General features: G+C 50.9%; 2 protein-coding genes across 2 annotated transcripts; one reads left to right on the top strand and one right to left on the bottom strand.

Moving 5' to 3' along the window:
- Positions 1-522: 522 nt before the first annotated feature.
- On the top strand, positions 523-8,562 carry ALTATR162_LOCUS6391 (uncharacterized protein; the record flags this gene model as incomplete). Its single annotated transcript, XM_043314012.1, has 5 exons — positions 523-1,710; positions 1,765-1,814; positions 1,864-7,252; positions 7,327-7,653; positions 7,720-8,562. 5 exons carry the CDS (start codon positions 523-525, stop codon positions 8,560-8,562), a joined length of 7,797 nt encoding a protein of 2,598 aa, XP_043169947.1.
- Positions 8,563-10,549: 1,987 nt separating this feature from the next.
- On the bottom strand, positions 10,550-15,555 carry ALTATR162_LOCUS6390 (uncharacterized protein; the record flags this gene model as incomplete). Its single annotated transcript, XM_043314011.1, has 13 exons — positions 10,550-10,793; positions 10,868-11,248; positions 11,312-11,395; positions 11,464-12,135; positions 12,197-12,247; positions 12,303-12,498; positions 12,563-12,886; positions 12,941-13,103; positions 13,157-14,067; positions 14,125-14,404; positions 14,462-14,679; positions 14,738-15,254; positions 15,337-15,555. The coding sequence occupies 13 exons, from the start codon at positions 15,553-15,555 to the stop codon at positions 10,550-10,552; spliced, it is 4,260 nt and encodes a 1,419-aa protein (XP_043169946.1).
- Between the last annotated feature and the right edge of the window lie 1,977 nt (positions 15,556-17,532).

The raw sequence follows: 17,532 nt of genomic DNA, 5'->3' as shown, positions 1-17,532 counted from the left end.
TTAGGGGAAAATGTGTCGTGTTGTGAAGGCTCGAGGCTAATGTCTTTGGCTCGTCGTGCAGTATGCAGGTATGTATTAGCGTGTGCATTCACGAAATACCGTGTCGTACCCGGCTCCCCGGTGTCCACAGGTGCCAAGATCTAGCAATCCCGAAAGCAGGGCAATCAACCTGACTCTATCCGTGCACCATAGTGCTGGGTCAAGAAATGCTGTGGATGACAAATGGTGAATATCTTGTTCGTAGGGAGGCCTACTTTGAGACCGGTTCGAAAAGCTGAATAAGTTTATTTTTGGTATTGCTCCACCCTTTCTCTCGTCCCTGCGTCGGTAGCAGGTAACAAGGGTTGGTAAGTTGGGTCAGTATAACGTGGCTAGGCTAGGATGACCGATGTGAGCCCCCAAAATCAGGGTACTTTTTAAGACGAGCCTGCGCATGGATGCGATATCCTATGCGCCGATACCCCGGTTGAATTTTTAATACTACGTACCATAGTTTCCCTTCACCTTGGAATGGCCTCCAACATGACATCAGAGCCTATTGCCATCATTGGCATGAGCTGTCGCTTCCCAGGCGGCGCCTCCGAGCCAGCTCGTCTTTGGGACGTCCTGTCGAGCGGAAAATCGGCATGGAGTGAAGTGCCCAAAGACCGGTTCAACATGAAGGCATTTTATCTCAAGGGAGATCCCCACCCTAGCACGACAAACACTCCCGGAGGACATTTCCTGGACTCGGATGTGGCCACGTTCGATTGCAGCTTCTTTGAGATCAAACCTACCGAGGCTCGAGCCATGGATCCTCAACAGCGTCTCACATTAGAGCTTGCGTACGAAGCATTCGAGAATGCTGGTTTGACCATCTCCCAACTTTGGGGATCCTCGACGGGCGTATACGTTGGCCAGTGGAGTTCCGACTACAGCGAAATCATGGCGCGAGATCCTGAACATCAGGAACTCTACCACACCCTCGGTACTGGTGCAGCCATTACCTCGAATCGCGTCTCTTTCTTCTTCAACCTGCGAGGTCCCAGTTTTACCGTTGATACGGGCTGTTCTGCGAGTCTGGTGGCACTACACAATGCTGTCCAGAGCTTGCGCAGCGGCGAAAGCACAATGAGCCTTGTCGGCGGCGTTAATATATTATTGGATCCTCAGCGCTTTACTTACCAAAGTAAATTAAAGATGTTTTCGCCTGATGGTCGTTCTTTCTCATTTGATGAGCGGGCTAATGGCTATGGTCGTGGGGAAGGATGTGGCTGCGTCGTTTTGAAACCACTTTCGTTGGCCATCAAGGACGGCGACGAGATCCGCGCCGTGATTCGCAACTCGGCTCTTAATCAAGACGGCCGAACACCACAAGGCATCAGTGTGCCAAGTGGTGAAGCGCAAGAAGAACTAATTCGCCGGGCATATGCCGAGGCTGGGCTTGTTCCTGCTGAGACGGATTATGTCGAAGCCCACGGAACAGGCACAGCGGTCGGCGATCCGATCGAAGCTCAAGCGATTGCCAATGTACTTGCTTGCCCCCGTGACTCGACTCAAGGGCCATTAATCATGGGATCCGTCAAAGGAAATATTGGTCATACAGAGAGCGCGGCTGGTATTGCAGGGTTGATCAAGTCCGTCTTGATGCTCGAAAACCAAGCCTTGCCCCCTCAGGTCAATTATGAAAAGCCCAACCCCAAGATTCCGCTGGACATCTGGAATTTGAGAGTATGCATGGCACAGATCAGCAGTCAGTAGGGCTATTCAGCTAACTCGTTGCAGATCCCAACCACATTTGAGAAGAAAACTCTTCGTCGCATCTCTGTCAACAGGTAAAACGGCCCAGATCTAAAAATTGCGAGCTTGTGCTGATTCTTAAAGCTTTGGATATGGCGGCACCAATGCTCATGTCATCCTTGACCGTGCTGATGAGCATGTTCATCCCGACGCCATAAACCACTCCAACCCCATCAATGCACCCAATGGCGCCAACGGCACCAACAGTGTGAACGGCACCAACGGCATGAGCCAGAACAATGGTGTTAGCGGCACCAAAAATACCAATGGCATCAACGGTGTGAACGGAATCAAGGAAACTAATGGCATCAATGGCGTTGGCCGCATCAATGGAGTCAATGACTCGGAGCATACTTCCATTATCAGCGGCAACAACCACGTCATTGAAAAGACCGGCATTGAATCCGACGTCGCAACAGAGTTGCCTCGTGTGTTTATCTTGAGCGGCGCCGAAGAGCAGGGCTGTTACAGAAATGCACGGCGTCTAGCTGAATATTCTAGCAAAACCCTCGCCACTTCGTTGGAGGACGTCAACACGTTCCTAGACCGCCTAGCTCTGACAGTCAACAAGCGTACTATCCACGACTACAGCGCTTCCGTTGTTGCTTACGACGAAGACGATTTGCTGGTGCAGCTCGACGTGTTGGAGCAGATGCCTGTCCCTGTTAGAGCGCCATTCAAAGGAGGAGCCCGTGTTGGGTATGTGTTCGGAGGCCAAGGAGCCCAGTATCATAACATGGGTCGAGAGCTCATTAATGATTGGCCCGTCTTTCATCAATCTCTGGATCGCGCCAGCACCCACCTCCGGGCTTTGGGTTGCCAATGGGACTTGTTCACTGAGCTGAGTCATGAGAGCCCCAAAACCTCACATGTGGACGAGCCAGAGTATGGGCAGACGCTTTCAACGGCCATACAATTGGCTTTGGTCGATACGCTTGCATCTCTGAAGTTGCGTCCATCAACTGTCGTGGGACACTCTAGTGGAGAAATCGCTGCGGCCTACGCTGTTGACGCGCTCACTTTCGAAGACGCCTTGACTGTGGCATATCACCGCGGTCGACTAACATCTAGATTGATATCCACTGGTGTATCCGGAGGCATGCTTGCTGTTGGCGCCACACCTGAAGTCGTGCAGACGTTCATTGAGCAGATCAAGACCACTGACACGGCTTTGGTCAAGATTGCTTGCTACAACAGCCCCACCAGTGTGACGCTTTCTGGCGGTAACGACGGCATCGAGCAGATAGCGCGCCTGCTACAAGAAGCTGATGTTTTTCACCGCAAACTCAAGACTCAGGGAGCTGCGTATCACTCTCGGATGATGCAGTCAATCGAAGACGAGTACCGATCTGCTATTGCGCATATTCAGCCACGTCCGATTACTGGGCGCATGATGTCTTCCTTGTGGGGAAAAGAGTTGCCTACTGGATCTTTGCTGGACGGAGATTACTGGGCTCGAAATTTGATCTCTCCAGTTCTCTTCGGCGGAGCTTTGAAAGGACTCATCCTCGGCGAAAAGCATGGAGGACCACAACATACCCCTGAGATTGACATTCTCCTGGAAGTGGGCCCTCACGCGCAGATGCAAGGTGCAGTCAAAGAGACGTTAAAGGGGCTAGGATCTTCGACTCGCATCCAGTATGTGTCTTGCCTCAAAAGGAAGGCAAGCGCAACTGAGACTATGTTGCGCGCTCTCGCGGACCTCTTCACCCTAGGCGCCCCCATTGACTTTCATCGCGCGAATGCCGGTTTCCGCGCGCAGTTGCCACGTAGGCTGAGAGACGTGCCGCCGTATGCCTTCAATCATGAGCAGCGTCATTGGCATGAAACTCGTGTTACACGCGAGTTCAGTCATCGTCAATTCTTGCCGCATGAGCTGTTGGGCAACCTATCATCGGACGTGAACCATACAGAGCCTAAATGGCGTCGTTTCCTGAGGCTCAAGGAGTTGCCTTGGCTGCAGCAACACATTGTGCAGGGCCAAGTCATTTTTCCAGCAGCCGGATATCTGGCCATGGCTCTTGAGGCGATGCGTCGCTTCATGGCATTCAAGGATGAGTCTAAGGCAGTCATTGGCTACACATTAAGCGATTGTAGCTTCTCCAAGGCACTGGTACTCAAGGAGGGTGACACAGAGACTGAGATCTGTCTGTCGCTGCGACCCGAGGCACAGAGCGCGAAGAGTTCGTGGCCAGATTGGAAAGAGTTCCGGGTCTTCTCGACAAACTCTGGCAAAGAATGGAATGAGCATTGTCGCGGCCGTATCCGCGTCATTACAGACGACTCCATGCTAGCAGATCGCCTATGCGATAACTTGAAGGTCAAGGAGAAAACTCTCGATTCGATCTCGCACCACATCTCGCCGAACCGATTCTACGCCACCGCGCGTCAGGTTGGAATGGAGTGGTATGCTCCGTTTGATAACGTTGTGGATCTGCAGGGACGGACTGATTGTTGTGTGACCACCAACAAAATGCCCAATGTGCAGAGCTCGGCGCATCCCTTCGGACCGCAAACATACATAGTGCATCCCGGAATGCTCGACTCCACGCTATTCCATGGAATCTGCGCCAGTCTCCTAGTGGAACGAGAGATTAGGGCTCCTGTGGTGCCGGTCTTCATTGAACAAGTTACTATCTCAACTGCTTTCGAGGTTCCAGAAGGAACCGAGTTACGCACTTATGCCCTGGCCAAAGATGCAGCTTCTTCCTGGAGCGCTCAAATAGAGGTGGAGGAAAGAGCAGTAATAAGCGTTCATGGAATGAGGACGGCCCAGCTGCCTGGAAATGTCGAGGCGGCAATGTCTCGACAATTGGCACACAGCCCTCAGTGGGTACTTCATTATCCCAGTATGACACGGCAGCAAATCATCGCTCAATGCAAGGACTCACTTCCTGCTGGATCTTCGCGTCTGCGCAACATTGCTGTCAGCACGGATGTACGCAATCACGTGCAGCGGGCCCTCGGCCAGATCGAAGAAGACCAAGTTGCGTCCGATTATCGGCAGTTGTGGTACAAATGGATGCAGGACTTCCTGGCCACAGATGCCTATTCTCCTGAAGTGGTGTTGGAAGCCAGGGAGGCAACGACTTCGGATACCAGTGTTGCCTTCGAAGCAGTAAAACGCGTCGGTGAGAATCTTGTTGATCTCCTACGTGGCACTGCAGATCCTCTTTCCTTCCTCACTCCAGATGATTTGCTCGGCAGGATGTACTCTGAGGAACGAAATGCTCGCTGCTACCATCAGATCAACATGTACTGCAAGGCCCTCGGTTTACACAACCCGTCGCTCCGGATGCTCGAGGTTGGCGGTGGTACAGCTTCAGCCACACTACCCTTGCTGCAAGCAATGTCTCAGAATGGCCAGCCACTAATCGGACAGTATGAATTCACCGATCTCTCTACAGCCTTCTTTCCCGCCGCTCGCAAGCGTTTGGCTCAGTGTGGCCACAATGTCAACTATGAGGCTTTCGATCTTGCGCAAGCTCCTGATACGCAAGGTCTCGAACCTGGCAGCTACGATGTTGTCATTGCCTGCAATGTTGTACACGCTACTCCCGACATTGCGTCTTCTCTGAACAATATTCGCCAGCTCCTTCGTCCCGGGGGCACGCTGATCCTCATGGAGATCACGACGCCAGAACCTTCGTACCAACTTGTCTTTGGCTCTCTTCCCGGCTGGTGGTCTGGTGCCGGCGAAGGACGGGTAAAATCTCCCATTCTCCCCGACACTGAATGGAAACAAAAGTTACAAGAGCAGGGTTTCGAATCTGATCCAATCATTGTGTCCGACTACGCGGAGTCTGAAGGCGGTACGATGAGTGTCATCTTTGCCAAGACTTCTGTTGAATCCAAGCCGGATCTGAGCGAGATCTCACTCCATCTTGCAAGTGGTTTGACCGGAGATTCTATAGGTAACCTTGACGATATCGCTGAAACTCTTCGCCAGAGCCCCGGACTCGGTCTGCGCCAGATTACTACCGGTGGTCTTGAAAGCATCACGAACATTGCTGATACAGTGCTTGTGGTAGACTCAGAGATATGCGAAGCGCTCGCTCAGATGAATGCTTCGTTGTGGCAGCAACTCCAGAGTTGTGCCCTGTCGTGCAAAGCCCTGCTCTTGATCACGCGAGGCGCTGCTATGAACACGACCGCGCCCGATGGAGCACTGACTCTGGGGTTTGCTCGATCTCTGAGGCTGGAACAACCCACCATTCGTTACATCACGCTTGATCTCGATCCAAGCACTCCGCGCGGAGCCGATGACGAGCGTACGAGTTCCTTGATAACCCAGCTTCTGACCTCTCAGACATTCGACTTCAATCGCAGCCTGGCTGATGTCGATTACGAGTTTGCCGAACGAAATGGACAGTTGTACGTCAATCGACTATTCCACAACGAGAAGCTCGAACAGACCATCGCGCGCTCCACGTCAAGATCCAAGCCCGAGCAGACGTCTTTCCTGAACCGCTCGCGGACACTCAGGGTCGAGCCAGGCGTAGCTGGGCTACTAGAAACCTTCCGATGGGTAGATGATCATGAGTACAGTCGTAGCCTGGAACCGCACGAGATTCGCATCGAGTGTCGTGCAGCCAGTATCAATTTCCGAGACGTCCTCATTGCCACTGGTGAACTCGGCGGCTCTGCGACCATGATGAACGATTGTGCCGGCACAGTGGTGGAAGTTGGCAGCCAGATGAGTTCGCGCTACGCGGTCGGTGATCGAGTCTGCAGCTACTATGCGCAATCGTACAACAATTACCCCATTGTTGACGGAGATCATGCGGCTCGGATCCCAGACAACGTCTCCTTCTCACTTGGCGCGTCTCTTCCGATTGTCTGGGCAACCACTTACCACTCGCTGGTCGATGTAGCTAGACTCAAAGCAGGAGAATCGATCTTGATCCATGCCGCTGCCGGAGCAGTCGGTCAAGCCGCTGTCATCCTGGCCCAACATCTCGGCGCCGTGGTTTATGCAACATGTGGATCAAAGGAGAAACGCGCTCTTCTTGAGAGCATTGGTGTTCCTCAAACTCACATCTTCACGAGTCGGTCTCCAGCATTTGGGCCTGCGTTACGTACCTCGATCGGAAACAAAGGTGTCAATGTAATTCTGAATTCTCTGGCTGGTGAACTTTTCCGAGAATCTCTGGACTGCCTCGCATCCTTTGGACGCTTCGTCGAGATTGGCAAAAAGGACTTCCTGGACAATTCGCTGATGCCAACGAAGTTTCTGCTTCAAAATATCACCTTTGCCTGTGTCGATCTGGTGCAGATGATGGCCGAAGACAAACAGCTAGTGTACCGCTTGCTCAACGACGTTGTTGAACTAATCGCCAGTGGGGAATTGAAAAACCAGGTGACCATCCAGCCATACAAGCTTGGCGAGATTGAAGCTGCTTTCCGTCTAATATCGTCCGGCAAGCATATGGGCAAAGTGATCCTCACGGTAGATCAAGATGAACTTGTTCCGGTGCGTACAATATTGCATGACCCTTTTGAGCTTGCGATGGGAAGGTATACATACTGACGTGGTGACATTCGCAGGCCCTCCCAGAAATGTACGCGCTTCCCATGCTACAGCCTGAGGCCACCTATATCTTGGTTGGTGGCTTTGGTGGCCTGGGAATTCGTCTCATCCAATGGCTCGGAGCGAGAGGCGCGCGGACGATTGTTGTATTGTCACGATCAGGACAAAAATCTCCAGCTGCAAACGCGTGCGTCGCAGAAATGCGCAGCATGGGCGTCAAAGTCCTTGCCAGGAGTTGTGACATTTCTTCTAAAGAGGCCGTAAAAGCCGTTGTAAGAGAGCTACAAGTTGTCGACGGGCTAGGCCCGATTCGAGGTGTCATTAACGCCGCGATGGCGCTTGAGGTCAGTAAATTCTACCATCCACCCAAGAAGAGTGATTCGCCCAGTGACTGACGCGTTACTGAACAGGATGCGTTATTTGACCAGATGACACACCGGCAATGGGAGGCGTCTTTGGCCCCTAAGGTTGCCGGAACCAGGAACCTCCACGAAGCCCTGCCCATTGACATTGACTTTTTCGTCGTCTTGTCATCAATTGCTGGCATCAGTGGCCATACTGCTCAAGTTAATTACACGGCTGCATGTACGTTCCAAGACGCCTTCATTCACTATCGACGAAACCAAGGCCAGTCCGGATTCGCGATCGATGTTGGAGTCGTTGGCGACGCTGGCTTTGTCAGTGAGACTCCCGCTGTGCTCGCCACCATGAAACGTCAAGGCTTTTCCCCCATCTCGGTCGTCGAGCTTCTTGCCACTCTCGATTATGCCCTGACTGACAGCGGATCGCAATGCCAGGCCACCATTGGCTTGGTCCCCGAGGCCGGTGTAAGCATAACTGACTGGCTGGAGCAACGGCGTATCGCACATCTGGTCCAAGACTCCGAGAATTTTGGACGTGCAGGAGGAGCCGACGGCAGTGGGAATGGCGCAGAGCACTTCGACCAGATCAGGTCTGCCAAGACTGCAGAAGAAGCAGTCACCGCCGTCGGACGCGCAGTGCTCGGCGAATTAAGCAAACTGACAGTCACTCCGGTGGACGGTATCTTGCTTCATCGTACTCTGGACTCATACGGAGTTGATTCATTAGTGGCGGTCGAATTGCGCAACTGGATCGTGGTCATGCTCGCTGCTGACGTATCCCTCCTTTTGATTCGAGAGTCTAGGAGTATTGAAGAGCTTATCCGCTTGGTCGTGGGTAGGTCCAAATTGGTTCCAGCCAAGCTACAAGAAGCTGTGTCGAAGCTCGTTTGAGATTTCTTATGTACCAGGCCGGCGTTATGAGTATTGTGTTTCTATTCCTTCGTTTGCGTGCATTTATAATCTTCCATCAATGTTCTAGATTCAAATCGAAACAACATTTTCGTGGTATTGGAGCGAAGTCCTCAGGCGCTACTTCGTAGTATATTGCGCAGAGAGTGTCCCGACCAAGGGCTGAGTAGCCGCCAAAGTCGAGATGCAAGCTTCGCTGATGAGACGCATGAAACTGGTTGACTCACTTCCTACAGTACAGCAGTGACAGCTACAGCCACGGGCAAGGGCTCTTGTCGATCATGACTACGTTTCAAGTCAGGTAGAGAGAGTTTCACAGGCCAATCCAGACCATTTGTTATCCGCCGACAACAATTGGAAATAGCGTAGCTGATGCATGGACGAGTACTGTATGTTTTATCTAATGTTTCGAATGACCATACAGCCAGTGAGAATTTCCATTGATTACTTAGTTATTATGGAAAAAGCAGGAAAGAAGAAAACGCATCTTTCGTTTTAAGAAGGGAAAGAAGAGCAGGAGACCTTTGCCGTCAAGAGCGGAATGAATTACATGTCTCATTTCCTTCGCTACGCCTTAAATATTTGCGATAGATCGCTAGAATCGCTATGGCCGGGATGAATCGCGTGTTCGGGCGAAGGGTGTCTGTCTAACACGTCTCCATGATGCTGCTCCAGCGTTGAAGTGAACCATGTGAACCCATGCGGATGCAATTTCTTTTTGATGACGAATGCACAACAATTCCATGCCTGACGAGATGATACTCCACAAATCGAGAAGCTGCAGGTGGAGAGTGGCAGCTATTTCAACATGGCGTTAAGTAGACAATGTTGCGGTAACGCCAGCCTGGGGGTGATGGCCGACACATTTGCCATTGTTATTCTCTACACCATCTAGGCTTCCCCATCGAAACTTGCGCACCTGGTGGTCGACTTCCGTCTTGGACCTCTCAGCTGAGTGACGGCCATGTCCGAAGAGGATCATGGGATTGCGCGTACGGCCACCCTGGTCTTCGTGCTTGACTCTGGCTGCCTTTGTCCTGTTATTTGCATCGCGCCTAGAAGATTTCGCCTACAGCTTCCGAAATTGTTCCGACGTTTCTGTTGTAATATAAACTTTTACTCAGGCGACTTTATGTTGTGTTGGCGCGTACCTAAGGATGTGAGGAAGGAGTAGTTGTCTGAGCGGCACTTGTGGGATACAGGAGACACAGGTTGAGCGTGGGTGTAACGGCTGGAGTGGTCAGCCGACCTGGCCCTAATATAAGTGATAGGGTTAGTGTACCTTTGCGAGGTCGTAACAGGAAGTTCGGTGTCAGTCATGTTGTTTGGTATTGGGATCATGATAGGAGATTCAAGACTAGGGATGGTATTTGACGTTGATGGCATACCTACTTCCCGCTCCGGCTGCTCGCCTTTGTCTAGTGGTAGGAATTTGACGACATAATTTTGGGCTTATTCGACCATACGTTATTCGTATGAGTCCTTGGTCATATGGATTGAAGGACTACGAGTAAGTTGCTCTAAGTTTACGATGCGCCATTCTAGCGCATCCTCCCAATGCGGGCTGCGTCAGCATCAGCATCAGCGGTGTATCTGTTCTTGAGTCGGTCCGAAGCAGTCGAATATTGAGTTCACCTGTGATCTTCACGTGGGTGGCTCTATCGTGTGCAATGATCGATTTCAGTCTTCATTAGACGCATTTTTCCACTACGACAATTTGCATGGGAAATTGGCTGCTCTGTTCACGATACTGGTCACCGTGATATCTATCAGTTCTGATGGAATTACTAAAAGAATGCACAACGCTCAAAGTCTATAAGTAAAATGTGCGAAGCAAGCGAAGGAGCCTGTTCGATATTGCAATGCTGGAAGCCGCAACCGTTGTTGATACCGCTGAACTCCATCTTTTTCGTCACATGCAGCAACAATTTCTCCGAGCCTGTTTTGGCCTGCTGAATAAACGCAGCTATCACGATGCATTGAGGCTGCTTATCTGCGATTGCGCCTTTTTGAATGTACTGGCAAAATGTGAGTCAGGATTTTGCAATAATTCACGTGGGTCGCCAAATTCGGCGATCCGACCCTGGTCCATGACGATGACACAGTCAAATTGTGCAAGGATCTCGAGACGATGCGCGATATAGAGCACCGTCGAACCCTCGAAGCCATTCAGAACAGCAGAGTCTATGACTTGCTGAGTGCTGCTATCGGCCCTAGAAAAAAAAGTGCGAGGTCAGTTGTCATTCTTGAACGCGGAACCATGATAGCTCAGTATACCAGGACTTACCTGCTTGTGGGTTCATCAAGCAAAACCAAACGGGTCTTCTGAAGCAGTGCTCGAACGATAAAGAAGATTTGCTGCTCCCCGTAGGAAAGAATATCGTCAACAACAAGAGTGTCGAGACCCTCACGCTCCTTGAACCTGTCGTATAGGCCATACTTTGTCAGGACCTCGATCATCTTTTCGTCAGTAGGGGGATCTGGAGAACCTAGAGCCAGATTCTTCCGGACAGTTGCGCGCAGTAATACGCCATTCTGTGGAACCACTGTCACGCTCGAACGCAACGAGTCTGACTCGAGGAATGAGACATCTATGCCGTCTATGACGACGGTGCCTTTCTGGATATTAACAAGACCAAGGATAGAGGCGACGAGTGTGCTTTTCCCACTAGAGAGCTATCGTCAGTATCTCGAAGAGAAGATGCAGTGGTAGGGGGGGTCATTTCCATACCTGCCTGTGCGCCCACAGATTCCAACCTTCCATCCTGGCTCGATCTTGAGTGTCAAATTCTGTATGACAGGAGGCATAGAGTCACTGTCCATTTAATACGCATCAGCTGATGTCCAATTGATCGCGTCTTCAGCAGTGTCAAAACGACCCACCTATATGAAAGCGAAACATCAGAAAACTGGACTTCGCCTTTGTCCGGCCAAGTTCGGGGTGGCCGTAAGCTCCTGTACGACGCAATCTCGCGAGGGGTGTTTTCAGAGAACTCCTTAATGCGTCTCATAGCACCGAAAGATGTTTCCAGCTCTGTCCATTGCGTGATTAAGAGCTTGGTAGAACTCCCAAGTCCCACTATGCTGAACAACGCTAAACCAATGCGTGGCTCGCGCGTGTAAACTGAGACAGAGATAATAATAACTGCCATTGCTGCGGTCACGAGATCGAGAACAAGACCAAGCATGATCTGTACGGTTGCCAGAAGATAGAACGGCGTTTGGGACGCAATGATGTGTTGTTTTGATTCCTTCTGCGTACGGTTCATCCATCCAAAAGTCCGTACAGTTGCAAGGCCTTCAATAGACCTAACAAACAGTGATACGATGGGGGCCTTGGCCTCAAGATCCAACAAGCGCAATTGATAAGACGTCGGCAAATACATGGACTGGATCCAATATACCAAAATCAGGAGGAACGGAACTGCGATTCCAGAAAGGTGCGATCCGATGATGAGAGTGACGGATTGAGCAAGCAGCTGCAAGACTGTGAGTATCGTACCGATAAATGCCAAAGGAATCTCTTGATCTATGACGGCAAGATCTTGAGCGAATCTGGGAAACGAGTGCGTTAGCTTAAAGACGCTTATGACTTGGTGCGTGTGTGCTACTATACCTATTGGTTATGGAGCCCATGTCAGTTGTAGCGAGAAAAGAAAGTGGAGCACTAAAAGTATTGTTAGGAGGAAGTAAGATGGTGTAGGAGAAAGATAGCAACTTACTAAAGAAGCGCACTGGCTAACGACCCATGAAATGAGAGAGAAATGCGTGGTGCGACGCCTAGTGTGAAATGCGTGCAGGCTGCTGAAAACGCGCACAAGGCCAAAAAGCTCAAACCTAAGTAGACGGCCGTGACAGTGCCAATGCTGTCACGTTGTTGTTGCGGACTCTTCAACACCCAGCTCTGGATATAAATCTCTGTTAGGTTGTGTGAGCCTCCTGAGCAAGTTATATCATCGTCTTGTACCTAAAGGAGACTTACGCGGATAAGTAATCCCGACCACAAATATGGAGAGTAGGAAGACGAAGCCTATCAGACCCCGTCTTCCAGCGACTCGGATGAACATAGCATAGAGAGCTCGTTCGCCGCCCCTTTGATATTTCTCAGTGCTCCTACTTTTCTCTTCCAACAATAGTCGTTCTTCTTTTGCAGCCTCGTCTGCACTAAGCGCCGAAGTATTCATGAAATGATAACTCTCCGAATTGTTTGGTACTGAAACGTCTAATGGCTTCAATTCGTTCTCAGTCAGCCGGGGTCCGTCGGGCCCGAGCGAAAGTGTTGCAATGTTGGTGGGCAAAGGTTTGCCTATGAGCATGTTAGCAGGTTCAATTCTCTGGCGGTCAAGGCGAGTGGACGCACGTGAAGCTGAGACCAAGAAGGTAGTGATGGAATGCTTTCGAAGGAAACCGTGCGCGCCGACGAGATTCTCTAGTATGGTATGCTCTGTATTCGCATCTAATCCACTTAGACAATCGTCCAGGACAAGGATTCGCGGACGTGCATAGATAGCACGAGCCAAACACTACAGATTAGTCAGCAGTCATTTCACTCCAATGGGTCCAGATGATGACGAACAATGCGAGCCTTTTGGCCTCCGCTCAAAGTGGTTCCATTTCCAAAACAGAGGCTGCTGTCCCCTCCAGGAATGTTTTTCAGATCAAGGTCCAAGGCACATATGCGAATGGTGTCGGCGTATCGTTCTGGGTCGAATGGTGCAGGTCCTGTAATATTATCCCGGATGCTTACATGGTCCAACCAGGGGTTTTGATCACAATAGCCGATGATGTTGTCACCGACAGCTACCTCTCCTGTGCAGTACCGCACTTCGCCAAGTACCATTTTCAAGAGTGTAGACTTTCCTGATGCCACTGGGCCCTTGACTTCGATGATCGAGCCAGGCTTGATGTCGATGTTGACTTTCTTAATAATGTCATCGCTTTCGCTTTCGTACTTTGCGCTTGCGTCTTTCATGACCACCATGGACTGCGAAGAGTTTGCCGAACCGTTTATTTGACGCGGGTCCAACCTGTAGTGCTTGGTGCACACACCTTGTATACGCGAAATGCAACCAATGGCTGACACTACTTCAAACACTGCTTCGACCAGGATTCCTACACTGGAACTCAGGATGCTGAAGAGCGTCAATGTCCCGAATGCACGACTGGAGTCCAATATTTTTGCATCTCCGTGTCTGTGCAACAATATGAACGTGACGAATCCAAAGGCTGGGACGAGTGCAACGGCGGCTTGGGATAACGTAGCTACCATGATCAAAAACGCTCGAAATTTTTGAGAACGCTGCACTTCGAAAACCCTCGCTGCACCAAGACTGTCGAGAAGCCCCTTTGTATAACCCATCATTTTTATACTCTTGAATTCGGCCAAGATCTTGACTACCTGAGCGACACGGACTTCAGTAGCTTCGAACCAGCGTTTCTGAGCCTCGCTGCCACTGACTGCGACAAGCAACACAGCAGCCATACTAACTGATTAGGTCAGCATGTCAGTGCTTCTATTTTGCAAGTTACGGGATCATGTCTTACCAAATGAAACACCAAGCGCGGCTACCATGGCAACACCAATGGCGCGCTCGATTAGAAACAGTGCTATCGCGGCCGAAATGACGTTGGCCCAGATCTCGTGTAGTTCACGAACTCCAAACTGAATGCGCTCGATATCCGCACTCACCAAGGTCGTGGCTGAACCTGCCAGCTCCATGGCAGAGTCCAGATGCGAAAGACGTTGGAACACATAGTCGGTAAGACTGGCTCGCATCGCGGTGGCAGTTCGTACGGTCTTCTGGCGATAAAGAGTGTATGTAACCTGTCAACCGGGATTAGAAAGAACAGCCCATTAGATCGAGAGCAGAGAGATACTTACAGCCAAGCCAAGGTAGACCAAGACATAGGCACCGATCAGCGATGTCCTTGTCTGGGAGTGCTGAGAATCCGGAGCGTCTAAGACCCACGCCGTGGACGTCTCGACAAGGAAGGGTTGTGCTAGAGTCAAACCAAGGTAACAAGCGCGTGGTAACACAGGACTAAGTAGATCTCTCCAATGGAGCTTGAGAAGACTGGCGAACAACGTTTGATCAAGATCTGCAATGTCTAGTTAGTATGCTGATGCACTCACTTGTCTCAATGCTGAGCAGCGTACCGTTCACAACTGTTTGGTCCAGTGCGCACGTAGTCAACCTAGGGTCTACCGGCGGCAAGGTTTTAGGCGTGAATGTGTGCTTGTAACCGTAGACAAAAGTGGGTACAATCCAAGCAAGAAACGAACGCTCTACTATGCCACGCTTCTCTTCGGGGGAAGGTTTTCGTATTTCCTCTCGGACGAGAGCATCCTTGGGTGCCAATTCAAGTACGAGAGCAATTCCCATGAGGCTTGTAGTAACGATAAAGGCTGTGAGGACCCCAGTCGAACTTGGCATATTCCAAAGAGTGCGGCAACGAGCGGCATTTGTCGGTGCAGCGACAAGGAGATACAACGTGAGGAGGGATGAAGGGCGAGGAGATCTCCTATGTTCCAAGTACGAAAGAGCGCCCATGATGACAATGGCGAAGAGTCCGATGGCGGTGACTGGAATCGTTGCCCGCGTGTTGGCCATGGTATTGGTGCAGGCCAAGGCAATGAAGACGACTTGAGAAATAAAGATAAGAGCGTGAATGATCTGTTTGACCGAGCCGTAAGGTTTGGGATTCAAAGATTGTAAGGGTTGACAAGATTGCATCTTGTTGCGAAAGAGGACTTACAGACTTGGAGAGGCCTAGGATAGATACACGCACGACGCCCTCGGCGCGAATGAGCTCTGGTATGCGCCATGCCAGTGCCAGCAGAATCAGACACGAAGCGGGAACCACAAAGAGGATCGTCTCCTCAAACAGCAATGTGAAATCGAAGTTGTCCAGGCAGCCTTGGACCACGGGGCCGAAAACATCTTCGTCCTCGCGCGCACATTGCCCACGCATCATCGTGGAGGTTTGGAGAAGCCGTGTGCAAGGTTTTGTGAGGCTCTATACTCGACAGCGATCACCGTTGATTGAAGTGGGAGAGCCAGGGGAAAGGGACCAGGCCCTGCGCACTCATAGTGCGTTGGCTAGCTGCAAGTGTCTGCAATGGGAAGCCGTTCCTTCTGCCTTAGCGCGCGGTATCAGGTGTGGCTTACCACAGTTAACGACTGTAATACAGCGGGCTTAGTCAGGTGGGGCAGTTACAGTTATTGAGGAGCAGGAAAGGCAAAGCGCCCTGCAGCGAGGGTGCGATGTTAAGTTCGTTATTCACGGGTCGACGTGGCCCGTGCAAAGGCATGTACCTGGAATAAGTTAGTATTGGGTACCTACGCCGGAGCGATTATAATGGTACATGTGCATGTCATAACTAGTGTACATTGCAGGGGAAAAGGCAGGGGAAACGTGAGCGCTTTTGCCAACATCTCTCATTCGCTAGATTTGCTTAATTAGCAATTAGCTGGCGCAACATCGAGTTGCTGCTGTCCGGAAGCTCCGGCGACGATCAGATCCCTTTACGCTTGTTCTATACCGCTGCAATGCATACTACTCATACCATATATTATAGTACAGAGCATTAACGTGGTTCACAAGCGAGCGCCCCACCCAAGCGAGCGCCCCACAAAACACCAGCGCAGCGCACGCGTAGCGACGCAGTACAACACTACAACAAATTATTATACTATACACAATAATGTAGCATTATTTAGAAGCGTCGCTATTATCTACATCTAATATTTCTACCTTACAGGTGCGGGAGTTGTGTCCAATCTCGCTGCAACGGCCGCAGCGCCTCTCTGCGCGCACCCTCTTCGCAGGCGTCTCGCCCTCCTTACGACTACTACCCTCCTTTGCAGCAATTAAGTTAGATACCTCACCAACTGTTAGAGTCTCCTCTACGCGTACGTACCGCCTTTTGCGAGTCTTACGCTTTGTAAGCGTGTCAACAGCGTCTCGAAGGCGACCCATTTCTTCCTGCACTAACACTATATTATGAGCTATCTGCTAAGCGCCTTTACTTAGCTGCTTAACCTGCTCGTCTAATAAGCTTGCTAGTAACCCGCAGTAGTTTTGCACGCGATTTCGAATTAGCGTAGATTGCGCCTCTATCTCGCGGGCGTTGCGTGGTGTTTGCGCCTCCCAGACGACAGTGCCTGGTGCAGGCGGCGTCGGCGTACGCAGCTGCACATCTAGCTTTGATAACACAGCCTCTGGGTTATATAGGACTAGTCTAGCACCTTGAAAGCCTGCGCGAACGTTCTCTGGTGTAAAGGTCTTCTTATAAGCTTCTTCAAAGGCTAGTAGGAAGGTTTCCTTGTTAACATAGTGGATGCGGCTGCGTGCCAAGAGCGAGATCCTATCGCCGTAGTAGCGCTTTAACAGCGAGTGGGGGACAACGTCAAGAGGCTGCAGGAGGTGCGACGAGTGAGATGGCATGCAGAGAGCGATAATCTTGTTCTCCTTGCAGTAGTCCTGGAATTCTGTTAAGCAGTGGCTCTTATAGCCGTCGATAATAAGCATCCTGTACGCCCCAGCAGAAGACGCCTTCGTATAGGCATCGAAGTGCTTAAGCTACGCAAGCGCGAGGTCGTTGTTGATCCAGCCAGTAGGAGAGACAGCGATAATCTAATTACAAGGTAGATCTGCGAACTAAGAGGTAATAAGGACCTTGCCTGCAAAGATGAGGAAGGGTGGGATAACGCGCCCCGTCGCAGCGACGCCTTGTACTAGGGTAACCCACTCGCGATCACCAGGCTGTAGTTTCTTCTGTTTCCTAGGTTTCTCTGAGCCTGTAACAACAAGCTGAGAGGATATCTTGCCTATCATGAAGCCAGACTCATTAAAGTTCCAGGTATCCTCATCTACAATACTATACTTTGCCTTTATCGATTGAACTAGGCTGAACTAAGGCCGGATAATCGCTGGGTCCTCGCAGGCAGC

The sequence above is a fragment of the Alternaria atra genome, assembly GCF_907166805.1.
Source record: "Alternaria atra isolate CS162 genome assembly, contig: 25, whole genome shotgun sequence".
Classification (NCBI taxonomy): domain Eukaryota; kingdom Fungi; phylum Ascomycota; class Dothideomycetes; order Pleosporales; family Pleosporaceae; genus Alternaria; species Alternaria atra.
The sequence above is the reverse complement of the archived record's forward strand: the minus strand, read 5'-3'. Positions and strand labels throughout refer to the sequence as shown.